Source organism: Tupaia chinensis, unplaced genomic scaffold (genome assembly GCF_000334495.1).
Source record: "Tupaia chinensis unplaced genomic scaffold, TupChi_1.0 Scaffold000258_1, whole genome shotgun sequence".
Taxonomy (NCBI): Eukaryota; Metazoa; Chordata; class Mammalia; order Scandentia; family Tupaiidae; genus Tupaia; species Tupaia belangeri.
Window position 1 is genome coordinate 694,521 of NW_006159738.1, and position 13,420 is coordinate 707,940.

At 54.2% G+C, this 13,420-nt stretch overlaps 1 protein-coding gene across 1 annotated transcript in view; it reads right to left on the bottom strand.

Moving 5' to 3' along the window:
- Positions 1-5,777: 5,777 nt before the first annotated feature.
- The window catches only part of KMT5A (lysine methyltransferase 5A), a gene marked incomplete in the record, with an annotated part of 18,800 nt that continues 11,157 nt past the window's right edge, over positions 5,778-13,420 (bottom strand). Inside the window, 3 exon segments of the mRNA XM_014588073.2 lie at positions 5,778-6,122; positions 7,633-7,823; positions 9,005-9,050. Of these exon segments, the coding sequence (XP_014443559.1) occupies positions 5,912-6,122; positions 7,633-7,823; positions 9,005-9,050 (448 nt within the window).

Consider the following 13,420-nt stretch of genomic DNA (forward strand, 5'->3'; position numbering starts at 1 on the left):
GTACAACACTAACGCCTCGTTCAAGGAAACCAGATTTAATATGGTGACCACGGGCACTCTGGCGAGAGTGAAAGAACTGCAAGGCTGGAGGATGGGGGGGATCAGGGTGGGGCAGAACCCTGGGGAAGGTGCTCCTCTCTCTCCCCCTCATGTGCACACACATATTCATGAATAAAGAAAAACAATTTGGGCCAGCCAGTTGGTTAAGGCAGCTGGATACCACGTGGTCCACTGCGTGGTTCGCGTCCCAGACCTGGTGGTGTTTTAAAAAGGGACCCAATGGTGGCATAGCAGTAGAACAATGCTCTGTAAGGCCGACCCTCATAGAAGGTTCCAAGATTGTGTCCAAAGACCCTGAGTTCACTGGACATGCATAGACCCAGGGTCTGCAGTTGGCTGAGGCTAAGGGTGGACTGCACCATCAAGAAGATCCTGTTGAGGGTACTTTCTCACTCATGAAATAAACTTTAAAATATATAAATAGGGACCAGCAGGTGGCATGCTGGTTAGGGGTGCTGGACTCCCACATGGCTGACCATGGTTTAAGTCCCTGACCTGGCGGATTGCTTTCCCACTTTCCCTCCCTCTCTCACTCTGTCCCCCTCTGGTCAAATTAAAATGAATAGTTAAATAATTATTTTCAAAAATTCCATAAATATCAGAACATGGAGGCATTTTCATAGTTATCAGTGCTAGGGGTTTGTAAACAGTGAATGGCAACCCTCCATGTTTTTCTTCTTGATGACAGCTAACGAGGACTGAGGGTCACCGATGTGCAAGGCTCCGGTATGGTGCTCTTCCCGTAGCTAAGTCCTGGGGTCCATACAGTGCTACCACTGGCTTACAGAGGGGTGTGCACAGGGAGGTTGGGGACCAGCCCAAGGTTACAGCTAAGTGGACTGTTACCAGAGGTTCTGTTCTGGGGGCCTGAGCACACGTGTGCTCATCAGACCACACTGTCCCCTCCCAGGCGAGGATGTACTGACACCTCAGTCCTCAGGACACCCCTGCAAAGCAGGGGGGGGCAGGGGCTGCTTCTACTGATGAGTGAATTTCAGACAGGAAAAGTGACTGGCCCGAGGTCGCATGGTTGGCCAGTGTTTGAAGCTGACACTGGGTCTGGGTCTCTCGCCCCTAAACCAAGGGCTCCGCCCACTGCCTGCTTTGACGGCCACATTCTGGGACAGAAGAACTAGTGAGGATGGGCAGTGGGACAGGTGGGGGACAGAGACCTGAGCTGGCAGGAGACTCCCATTCCGGCACAGAACAGGCATGTTGGTTCTGAGGCACTTGCTGAGAACCAACTCTCAGTCAGTCAGAAACAGCAACGATGGGGCCAGCATGTGGCATGGTGGCCAACTGCAGTTCAAGACCCAGACCTGACGTGTTGAGAAAGATGCCATGGCATGCCCAAAATCCAACAGGAGAAATGGAGAAGGGACTGTGGCAGGACCGTGCTGCATGGGTGGTGCTTTCTCGCTTTCCCTGTCTGAGGCAGACACACTACTGCAAACAGTAATTTTAAAAGGCAATGACAGTTGTAGCCTGGCAGGCGAGTCCTGGGAGCATTTCTCCGAGAGACGGGCCTGGCGGAAACCACAGATGATAGGCTGCGTGTCCGCTGGGCGCTGGCTTCTCCCACACCACAGGTTTCCAACCACACACCCAGCACGGGGAGGAGCTGGCTTAGAAGCAGGTTTTCCAGCCAGGCCTGCCAAGGCATAAGAAGTGGTTGCTGTAGCAATTATCTTTAAAAGAAGAACAAATAAATATACCAACTAAGTTACAGAACTTGGGGCCAGCCCTGTGGTACAACACTAACGCCTCGTTCAAGGAAACCAGATTTAATATGGTGACCACGGGCACTCTGGCGAGAGTGAAAGAACTGCAAGGCTGGAGGATGGGGGGGATCAGGGTGGGGCAGAACCCTGGGGAAGGTGCTCCTCTCTCTCCCCCTCATGTGCACACACATATTCATGAATAAAGAAAAACAATTTGGGCCAGCCAGTTGGTTAAGGCAGCTGGATACCACGTGGTCCACTGCGTGGTTCGCGTCCCAGACCTGGTGGTGTTTTAAAAAGGGACCCAATGGTGGCATAGCAGTAGAACAATGCTCTGTAAGGCCGACCCTCATAGAAGGTTCCAAGATTGTGTCCAAAGACCCTGAGTTCACTGGACATGCATAGACCCAGGGTCTGCAGTTGGCTGAGGCTAAGGGTGGACTGCACCATCAAGAAGATCCTGTTGAGGGTACTTTCTCACTCATGAAATAAACTTTAAAATATATAAATAGGGACCAGCAGGTGGCATGCTGGTTAGGGGTGCTGGACTCCCACATGGCTGACCATGGTTTAAGTCCCTGACCTGGCGGATTGCTTTCCCACTTTCCCTCCCTCTCTCACTCTGTCCCCCTCTGGTCAAATTAAAATGAATAGTTAAATAATTATTTTCAAAAATTCCATAAATATCAGAACATGGAGGCATTTTCATAGTTATCAGTGCTAGGGGTTTGTAAACAGTGAATGGCAACCCTCCATGTTTTTCTTCTTGATGACAGCTAACGAGGACTGAGGGTCACCGATGTGCAAGGCTCCGGTATGGTGCTCTTCCCGTAGCTAAGTCCTGGGGTCCATACAGTGCTACCACTGGCTTACAGAGGGGTGTGCACAGGGAGGTTGGGGACCAGCCCAAGGTTACAGCTAAGTGGACTGTTACCAGAGGTTCTGTTCTGGGGGCCTGAGCACACGTGTGCTCATCAGACCACACTGTCCCCTCCCAGGCGAGGATGTACTGACACCTCAGTCCTCAGGACACCCCTGCAAAGCAGGGGGGGGCAGGGGCTGCTTCTACTGATGAGTGAATTTCAGACAGGAAAAGTGACTGGCCCGAGGTCGCATGGTTGGCCAGTGTTTGAAGCTGACACTGGGTCTGGGTCTCTCGCCCCTAAACCAAGGGCTCCGCCCACTGCCTGCTTTGACGGCCACATTCTGGGACAGAAGAACTAGTGAGGATGGGCAGTGGGACAGGTGGGGGACAGAGACCTGAGCTGGCAGGAGACTCCCATTCCGGCACAGAACAGGCATGTTGGTTCTGAGGCACTTGCTGAGAACCAACTCTCAGTCAGTCAGAAACAGCAACGATGGGGCCAGCATGTGGCATGGTGGCCAACTGCAGTTCAAGACCCAGACCTGACGTGTTGAGAAAGATGCCATGGCATGCCCAAAATCCAACAGGAGAAATGGAGAAGGGACTGTGGCAGGACCGTGCTGCATGGGTGGTGCTTTCTCGCTTTCCCTGTCTGAGGCAGACACACTACTGCAAACAGTAATTTTAAAAGGCAATGACAGTTGTAGCAGCAAGAACTTACAAAGGCATGAACGTCCATCTTCACAGGCACCCTGTGACCCACTGCAGATGAGGGAAGTGAGGGACTTGGGCTTCCAGTTCAGGGACAGGCTCAATGTCTCATCAGCAAGCTCTCCTTCCCTTGGAGGGCATTCTTCGAAGCTAAGACTCGGGCCGCAGGTGGTGTGGTGGTTAAGGCAGTGGACTCCCACATGGCTGACCATGGCTCAAGTTTTCTCTCTTGCTCTGTCCCTCTCTGGTCAAATCATTCTTAAAAAAAAAAAAAATCTAAGACTCATACTGGCATGTTACCTTAAGATGAATAGAACCATGGGACCAGCAGATGGTATGGTGATTACATTGCTGGACTCCCACATGGCCCACCACAGTTGAAGTCCCAGACCTGGTGGCTTGAAATCACACCGGGTGCATGTGTGTGCATGCCCAAGATCCCTGGAGAATGGATTGCAGCATGGCCATCGTCCCTGGGGAGTGATTTCTTTTCTGTTTCCCCATGAGTACAAATACCGTAAAGCAAAAGCCTCTTTAAAAAGCCAGGCCTGGGACTAGCAGTTAGTGTAATGGCTGTATCACTGGACTCCCGTGTAGTCAACTGCGGTTCAAGTCCCGGACCCAGTGGCTTAAACTCACGCCAGGCGCATGTGTGTCCATGCCCAAGATCCCTGGAGAATGGATTGCAGCATGGCCATCGTCCCTGGGGAGTGATTTCGTGCTTTCTGTCTCTCTGTCTCTCTCTGTCTGGTGAGCGCACACGCCCTTATAGCAAAAACCTCTCCCCCCAAAAAAAAAAAACGCCAGGCCTCACATGGAGACCTGAGACACCCTAGAGAACTCACTGTGCCCGGATCTGTGGGGTGCACACCTCTCTTCTGAGCATGCGCGTGCTCTACAAATGCAGATAAAACAAAACCTCAAGTCCTTTTTCTTACCTCTGCTTGGTAAAAGGAGAAACACACACACAGATGAGCCTTGCCTGGCAATAAATATTTTAATTTTTGTTTCGTTTTTATGATGACAATTTAATTTCAAGTTTATTTCCTTTGTTTGTTTGTTTAAATACAAAGCTAAACCACAAACAGGTACAACCAAGACATTTCACCTCACGTTTACACACTCCTGTCGGATCCTCCTCCAATTTGCTGTGGGTGGGGGAAGACTTTCTTAGGTAGCACCGTGGAGGGACCGGGTGGGGGAGTCGAGGAAGAGGACAGGCTCTCGTACCTGTCTCCGTTCACATTTACCTGGGACCAGGCCAGGCAGGAGACCCCAGGTCATGCTCCCGAGCCCTGCCCCCTGGACTGAAGGTGAACTGTGGGACAATCTGTCCCCCCTACTCCTGCCATCACAGTCGGGGTGAGAACAGCAGCCTGATCCTGGGTCCCTGGGCGGTCCGGCCCTGCCCGCTCACCCACACTCCCGGCCGGTGCCTTTCTTTGAGGCTGGCCATGGTGGCTGCAGCAGGGGTCCTGGGCTCGTCTGCTCACACTCCAATTCATGGCTGCGTCTTCACAGGAAGGACACCGGGTGGTCTGACACACAGAAGGCCTTGACAGCAGGTCTGGAACTTCCAGCCCAGCAGAATCGGGTGGGGAGGGCATCGGGTAAGTAATTTCTGGTCCCGCTACAAAACTTGACTTCTGATTAGAGCAGAGTACCATCTCGAACCTCTTCTACCAAAACAAAAAATCAAAACCAAAAATCCCCAAAAGTCGCAGCCACTGCACTGACTTCCAGACCTATATCCATGTAAGTTGTTTTCTGTGGTTTTTTTCTTTTTTCTTTTTGTGACTTTTTTTTGGTTTATTTTTAAAATTTTTTTATTATTATTTTTTAAAATAAATTCAGTGTTCACATTTCTATAAAGAAGGAACCCAGTTTCGGGAAACCCTGCCCCGGCAGGGGGAGGGAAGCAATGCTTTTCCCTGCCCGCGTCTACTTTGATTCCCCGCCCTGATGCGTCCAGGTGCCCAGAGAAGCGGCGGCCCGTGCCCACGGGCCACGGGGCAGTAAGCTTTCAAGAAAGCAGAGGGGAAGACTAGCTTACTGCAAACCTCTTTTAAAAAATATTCATACACTTCAGCACGCGCCTGGCAAGACGCTGGGAGAACAAGAGCTTGGAGACATCCCGTCCAGGCTGTCGGAGGCAGCGTCGTCCTCACACCCGCCAGTCCTCAGACTCGGGTGCAGGGGAAGTCCTGGCTCAGCGGGGGCAGGAGGCTGGCTGGCTTCCTAGTGCCCGGACTCTTTCCTCTAGAGCCTGTGCCGAGTCTTCGACTGCATGCACGGGAAGCACGAACGTCCAACTCGTATGCAAAAAGGTACAAAAACAACCCGAATATAAAAGTTTTGGTAATGTAAGGCCATCTGTTCAAGTCCACCTTGGAAACCTGTAACAGATATTTAAATACTATAGTGAAAAGGCATCTTAATATACTTCTTAAAAACATCTGAAGTAATTCGCTAAGATTAAGTATGTAAAAAAAAAAATCAATTCCCTTTGAGGGCACTTTGTCCTTTGAAGGGCAGGTGGGGCGGGGATGGCCAGCTAGTGCTTCAGCCACGGGTGGGCTTCGAGGGAAGCCTTGCTGCGGTCCCCATAGTCGTAGAGCAGCTCCTCGCCGGCCGCGATGTCCCGGGAGGCGATGAGGATGAGGTGCGGAACCCCATCGATGTCGTGCAGCTTGGTCTGGCAGTTCCCGCACTTGCTGTGGTTGATCAGCCTCCCCAGGCGGTTGGTCTCTCGAGTCGCATCCACGCTGGTGGGGACAGGCGCAGAGGGTTAAACCGTCTTTTGTTAGTATTTGCTGTAGGGCATGTGCTCACCAGAGACAGACAGACAGAAGTCACCATTGTGGGCGATAGCCATGCTGCAATCCCTTCTCCATTTCTCCCCCCTCTCAGCATTTTGGGCACGCGTGCACACATGCCCAGTGTTTCTCAAGCTGCCAGGTCCTGGATTTGAACCACACAATCGGTCATGTGGGATCCAGCCACGTTAACCACCATGCTACAATTGGCCAAACTGGTTTTTGTTTGTTTGTTTTTAAAGGGTTCATCATAGGGCACATGAACTTGCCCAGTGAGGAGAGACACAGAGAGGGAAAAGGAGAGACCACCCCTCGGGGGAGTGGCCACGCTGCAGCCCCGTCTCTATTCTGCCACTTGGGACGTGCATGCACATGTTCCCGGTGTAATTTTTCAAGCCACTGGGTCTAGGACCTAAGCCGCCGTCAGCTATGTGGGAGTCCAGCACCTTGCCCACTACATCTGCTGGCTCAAGTTGTTTTTTAGTATCTTTTTTAAAAAACGGTTTCTTTCTTTCTTTCACGAGTGAGACAGAGAGTACCCCCAACAAGGTCCTAACACTGTGAGCCACCCCCAGCTTCACCAAGCCTGGCTCATAGGCACCTGTGTGCTTGTCACGTCCCGGGAGGTCTCTGGATGCAAATCCAGAACCCTCCCATGCGGTCAGCTCGTGGAACGTCGGTTCTGCTGCTGTGCTGCTGTCTGGCCCTGACGGTTAAACTCAGAGAGGCTTTACTCCTACTCGTGCCTGCTCTCAGCTCCAGTGGGATGGCAATTACGGCCACATTTGTGGGGAGCAGTTCATCTCAGAAAGCTACTTTTTAGAGCCTGGAGGAGCCCTGGAGGGGTGCTGGGGAGGGGAGCGCAGACTCTAAAGAGCTCTATAAGAGGCAGAGGAGGCAACTTCAGGGATGAGATTTAAAACCTGACAAGCATCAACTCCACGGGCCATAACCAGGAAGGAGCGATTAGCGACTGATTTCCAGAGCGCTGGTGGCCAAGTGCCCCGTAGCGCGCGAGGCAGCTGAGTGCCCATGCAGGCACCTCGTCCCTTCTGCTCCTTGCAGGAGGAAGCAGCATCCAGAAGAGCTCTAATTCCGAATATCAGAGACAGAGTGGGTCTAGTCGTGGTGCTGCAGTGGGTGACCCCGCCCAGGAGGCTGGGGCCCTCAGGAGCTCCCAGGCCGACCTGAACATGCCCAGGGCAGGGGCGCTGACTGGGAGCTGGGGGAGGAGGGTCAGGACACAGCGAGACCATGTCAAAAATACCTGCCCCTCTCTGTCTTAAAGAAAAACGAAAGCGCTGGTGTGGGGTAGGGGACTGCACTGCAGCTTTGGTAAAAGGCAGCAGGGTTGCCACCGGACGCCCAACCAAGACCTCGAGGCTGCCATGGCTCCCAGGCTGCCCCCTGCCGTCACTGCCTAGGGAGCCCCAGAGCCCCTCAGAGCACGTGGACTTACCAATAGGTTTTGCTCAGATACTGGAAATAGTACATGTAGCAGCCCGTGGACGGGTCCTGTGCGTACAGAGCCTCCCGCTTCCTGGCGTCAGTGATCTCGATGAGGTCTCCGTGGTACTCTACCACAAAGTCTCCCCGGGAGAACTGCTTGGTGGCGATCACGCCCCTGCCTTTGCCATCAATGAGGTCGATCTGACAGGAGGTGACGAGAGAATCGGTTCATGACAGCAACGGAGCCCCACGCACGGCGGGCTTCCCAGGAGCTTGGGCTCGCAGCCCACGCTGGAACAGCTCTGCTGAGGTGTGCCACAGAGCCACTCTACGTGCAGTTTGGTGGCTTTATTAAAGGCACACAGTGGTGACACTGCACCTCGATCCAGCTTGAGATGCTTCCATCACCCACGAAGTTCCTCTGTGCCCCTCTGCAAAGCGCTGTGATATCAGATCCTCAGGGCTCTGCTAGGCAGGTACTGCCCCATCTTGCAGATGAGGAAACGGAGGCTCAGAGAGGCAGAGCCTGTGTCCAAGGCCCACCCTACTGCTAGGAAGTGGCGGGGAAGCAAATCCACTCCTTGGCCTCTCTGTTGAGGCACCATGCGCTGGGCCTCTCTGGGTGCAAAGCAGGACCCAGTTCCGAGATGCCTTCATTCCACCCCCACCCCCGTGTTTCCCCGCACTCTGTTACAATTAATGCAGCGGGAAGGTGGGTGCTCCAGGGACCCAGGACTTGCGCTCGGAGCCCCCAAGCCGGTGGGCAGCGGCACGTGAAGCATTTTGACCCTGGGTCCTGGCTCAAACCTGTGTGGCCCGTGCTGTAGAGAATTAACTCCCCCCCGGCGAGCCGAATGTGTTTGAAATATACCGAGAGAGAAGCAAACTTCGTGGGCTTTCCCATTACCCGGGAAGGGGTTTCACCAATTTTTCTTCTTATGAGCCTCCCCAGGCATCGCATGGAGCGAAAGAAGCCAGACAACCAGCGGCTGCACACAGGTGCTGCGCGGCTGCACACAGGTGCGACTGCCAGGAAATACCCAGAAGCGGCAGAGCCGCGGGGGCAGACGGCAGGTCTGTGGTGCCAGGGTGGGTGGGGCGGGGCGACGGCAATGGGGCCAGGACTTCCGTTCAGGAGGGTGGAAAAGTCCTGGGAGTAGACGGGACGGTGGGTGGCATGTGAATGTACTAAACGCCACTGAGCTGTCCACTTGGAAAGTGTTAGTGGTGAGCACGGTACTAGAGTATTTTACCAAACTCTCGGTTCCTGGATAACCTCACGGGGCCTGCGGGCCACGACGACCCTCTGGGGCTGAAGCAGGCGCAGCCACTGTGCCCCGGGGCGCCGCTGCCAGCCTGGCCCCGGGCGCCGCAGCCCTTACCTTCATGCCTTCCTCCTTCCCGCTCTCAATCAGCTCGTCTAGCCTCCTCGACTGCAGGGAAGGCAGAAGCCACGTCAGCCCTCCTTCACAGGCCGGTCTGGGCACTTCTGTGGCCGCCAGTTCAGGTCGGCCATGCAACACCCACGGGGGTCACGGGCAGCCTCCATGACAGCGGCCAGAAGACAGTCATGGCCCAAGGGCAGAAAGGGGCTGATAGACAGGTTCTGCTTGGTCGATGCAGCATTTAAAAATGTCCCAATTGGTCCCTGTGGCCTGGTAGTTAAAGGGAGCCAGATTCCACATAGCTAAAGGTGGTTCCGGTCCTGGACCTGGTGGGTTGACACAGCAGGCACATGTGTGTGCACGCCTGAGAGCCCAATGGAACAGAGAAATGGAAGAGAAGGGATTGCAGTAGGGCGTGGTCACTCTGCCTTCTCCCCGTGGGCACATGTGCCCTCTGGCAACTAAAAAATAATTCAAAGGGGGCCAGCAGGTAGCATGGTGGTTAAGGCACTGGATTCCCACATGGCCAACCGTGGTTCGAGTCCCAGACCTGGTGGCTTTCTTTCTTGCTTTCCCTTTCTCTCTCTCTGGTCAAAAGAGTAACAACAACAAATGGAATTAAATTTTTTAAATTCTAAAAAAAAAAAGTAAAAATGGCTAACTTATTATTTTTATTTATTTATTTATTTATTTAATTTTTTTGAGAGGTTTTTGCTATAGGGATGTGCACTTCGTCAGAAAGACAGAAACCAAGACATCACCCCCCCCAGGGGGGATGGACATGCCTCAATCCCTTCTTCTCCATTCTCCTCTCGGGATCTTGGGCACGCACGCACACATGCATGGCGTGAGTTTAAACCACAGGGCCTGGGACTGGAACCATGGTCAACTACATGGGAGTCCAGCAACATAACCATTACACCAACTGCTGGTCCCCCATGTGGCCAACTTCTAACAATCAGGATCCCAAGTTTTTTTTTTTTGAAAGGTTTTTGCTATAGGGCACGCTCGCCAGAGAGACAGAAAGCAAGAAATTATCCCCTAAGGGGGGGGTGTCCATGCCACAATCCCTTCTCCAGTCTCCTCTCAGGATCTTGGGCATGCACGCATATGCGCCTTGCGTGAGTTTAAGTCACTGGGTCCAGGACTTGAACCATGGTTGACTACATGGGAGTTCAGCGACAAAGCCATTACACTAACTGCTAGGACCCCGACTTTGTAATGAAATCAGCTACAGCGGATTTGAGGCTGTACCCAGCAGGCGGGACAGTGTTCGATGTCCCTTGTGTGATGTCCCTGGGTTTCAGTCACATCTCTATGGAGCCACTGCCATGGATGAGAGGAGGGCTTCCCACCTGGGGATCAACACTGCTTTGAAAGGAGAAGTCAGAGAGGAGGGATGTGGTCTCAGCCTGCCTGCAAGGCCTCTGTCCAGAACCTACTTCTAGCCCCACCGGACCCCACCACCATCAGCACATGGCACCCTTCGGAACAAAGGGAACAAAGACAGACCAGACACCCCCCAACACCACGGTGCACAGCCTGGACTCACAGCACACAGACAGCGCCTCCAACCACAGGGCCCACCCAGCTGCCAGCTTGTCCAGCCCCTCAGTTCACGCCTGCCATGCACCAGACCCTGCGAGGTGCTCTGCAAACACTGGGAAAGGGGTCTGGGCCTCTGTGTCTGCCAAAACAGGCTCCAGTTCAGCCACAGCGCTCAGTCCCTGCCCTGGCTTCCAGCTAGGCCTGTACTAGCCTGGACGCCCATCAGCCACCCACTGCAGCCAGAGGGTCTTTTTTTGGAGAGGATTTTGCCATAGGGCTCATGGGCTCGCCAGAAAGAGAGAGACAGAGACAGAAAGCGAGAAATCATCCCCCAGGGGGGATGGCCATGCCGCCATCCCTTCTCCTCCATTCTCCTCTCGGGATCTTGGGCACGCATGCACACGCGCCCAGCATGAGTTTAAGCCACCGGGTCCGGGACTCGAACCATGCACAGTCGGCTACATGGGAGTCTAGAGACATAGCCATTACGCCAACTGCTGGTCCTACTTTTTTTCTTTTTTTAAAAATGTGCTACAGGGGACATACACTTGCAAAAGACAGGGGTAGGGGTAGGGGTGGTGGTGAGAAAGCACCCCCCGGGGATGCAACTCTCTCTCTTCCATTCTCCTCTTGCGATCTTGGGCATGCACGGACACGCACTCGGCATGTTTTTCAAGCCACCAGATTCAGACTTGAACCATGCAGTCAGCCGTGGGATCCAGGGGCCTTACCGACGCCGCTCCAGGCTGACTTCTGGAGAGTCTTTCCTAAGTCATTTCTCTGCTCAAAGCCTTCCAGTAAATTTGCTTAAGGCACTGAGGTTGGCTCCTTAGCTGTGATCAATTTGCAGAGTAGTTTAAGATGTCAACGATTTGAGAACCTGGGTACACAGTCTATGAGGAGTCCTGATGCTGCAGTGCACCTGCAGTTCTAACCAGCCCTGGAGCCTGGGCACGCACGTGCCCGTCACCCTCAGGGACGTCTCCAGGCACGAACCCAGAACCTTCCATGGGGGTCGAGCACGGTGCTCTCGGCATGTGCTGCTGCCTGACTCCCTGCGAGAGCTCCCTGGACTATCTTTGCCACTGTTTTTTTTTTAGAATTAATTAATTTTATTTTATTTATTCACTTTGAGAGGTTTTTGCTATAGGACGTGTGCGCTCGCCAGAAAGGCAGACAGAGACAGAGACAGAAAGCGAGAAATCACCCCCCCTGGGGAGATAGCCACGCCACAATCCCTTCTCCTCCATTCTCCTCTCAGGATCTTGGGCACTCATGCACACGTGCCCGGTGTGAGTTTAAGCCTCTGGGTCCGGGACTCAAACTGACATTGACTACATGGGAGTCCAGCGACGTAGCCATTATGCCAACTGCTGGTCCTTCATTTATTTATTTATTTTTTAATTTGACCAGAGAGAGAGAGAGAGAGAGAAAGTGAGAAAGCAAGCCACCAGGTCTGGGACTCGCCTTGGTTGCCCATGTAGTGTGTCCAGTGCCTTAACCACCATGCCACCTGCTGGTCCCCTCTTTGCCACTTTTCTATTAATTAAAATTATTCCGAGGGAATAAATCTAAACTCGTCCTAATGTCCCAGGCCACACCTCCCTAGCCACGTCTAAGCTTCTCCCACTCTCCAGCCACACCTGCTGGCTCCTTCAAGAGGCCAAGCCTGGTCCTGCCTCAGGGCCTTTGCGGTCGCAGTTCCCCTGCCCAGGGTCCTGCCAATCCATCTTCCTGGCGGTTTCCTCCCTCCCTTCAGGGCTCGGCTCGAAAGCCCATTCCTGGGGCAGGGAGGTGGTGGCAACAAGGCTCTGTGAGGGTGGCTCACATGGCAAGGTTACGGTCACCCTCCCTAGGGAGGCTGGGCATGTGCCCACGACCCAGGGCCGGCTGGGAGTTATCACAGGGCTGGAAGCCCACTGGGGTGCTCTCTCTCTCTCACTGATGAAGAAAGATAAAGTCACTTCCTCAGATACTGACCTGCCTGCCAGGGACAAGCCCCTTTTATTTTTTAAAGGTGTTTTGTAGCATGCATGTGCTCGCCAGGGAGCAACAGAGAGGAAAGCGAGAAAGCAATCCCCAGGGGGATGGCCAGGATCAGGATTTTGGACACGCGCACGCGCCCTGGGGAACAGAACCAGAGAGACTGAGTCTCACTCGGAGGCTGGGGATTTAGAGCACGTGACCAGCTTGGGGCTTCCCAGGGAGCATTCTGGCAGAAACCCAGAACAGGGGACCTCAGGCAGATGGAGGGGGAGGGCCTGAGGTCTGCCTAAGGGCCTGGGGCGCTGTGAGCAGGCAGAAGGCGGCTCTGAGACTCGGGTGGAATGTGCACGTAGCCTGCCACCCGCCCGCGGCCAGGACGGCCAGCGGAAGGGCCCTGCAGGTAAGTGCCCAGGGGTCCAGGGCATCCCTCCAAGGCCACCCTGCCCCATGTGTCTGGGTTCCAGCCTCTGGCCCGGGCCTTGAGCTTGCCCACTGATGAGTCTGAGGAATGTTTCAAGTCAGTTTTCCTCCTGACTACCTGGCCAAGGGCAGCCTCCGATGTCCCACCTGCCTAGAACCCTACAGCCTGGGCCCAGTTTCTGCCAGCTCAGAGGGTGGTCAGGTCAGGGCCGCCCTCAGATGAGGCATAGCTGCCCCGCCTTCAGGCTTTCTCTGTGCAGCCAGGAAAATACACAGCCCTGGCTGGCTCCAGCCCCACCGTCCTGGCCAGCTGCAGCCCCACCACCCAGGCAGGCTTCAGCCTCACCACCCTGTCCGGCTCCAGCCTCACCGCCCTGGCCAGCTGCAGCCCCGCCATGATGGCCGGCTCCAGTCCTGCCACCCTGGCCGGCCCTAGCCCACCGCCCCGGCCAGCCCCGC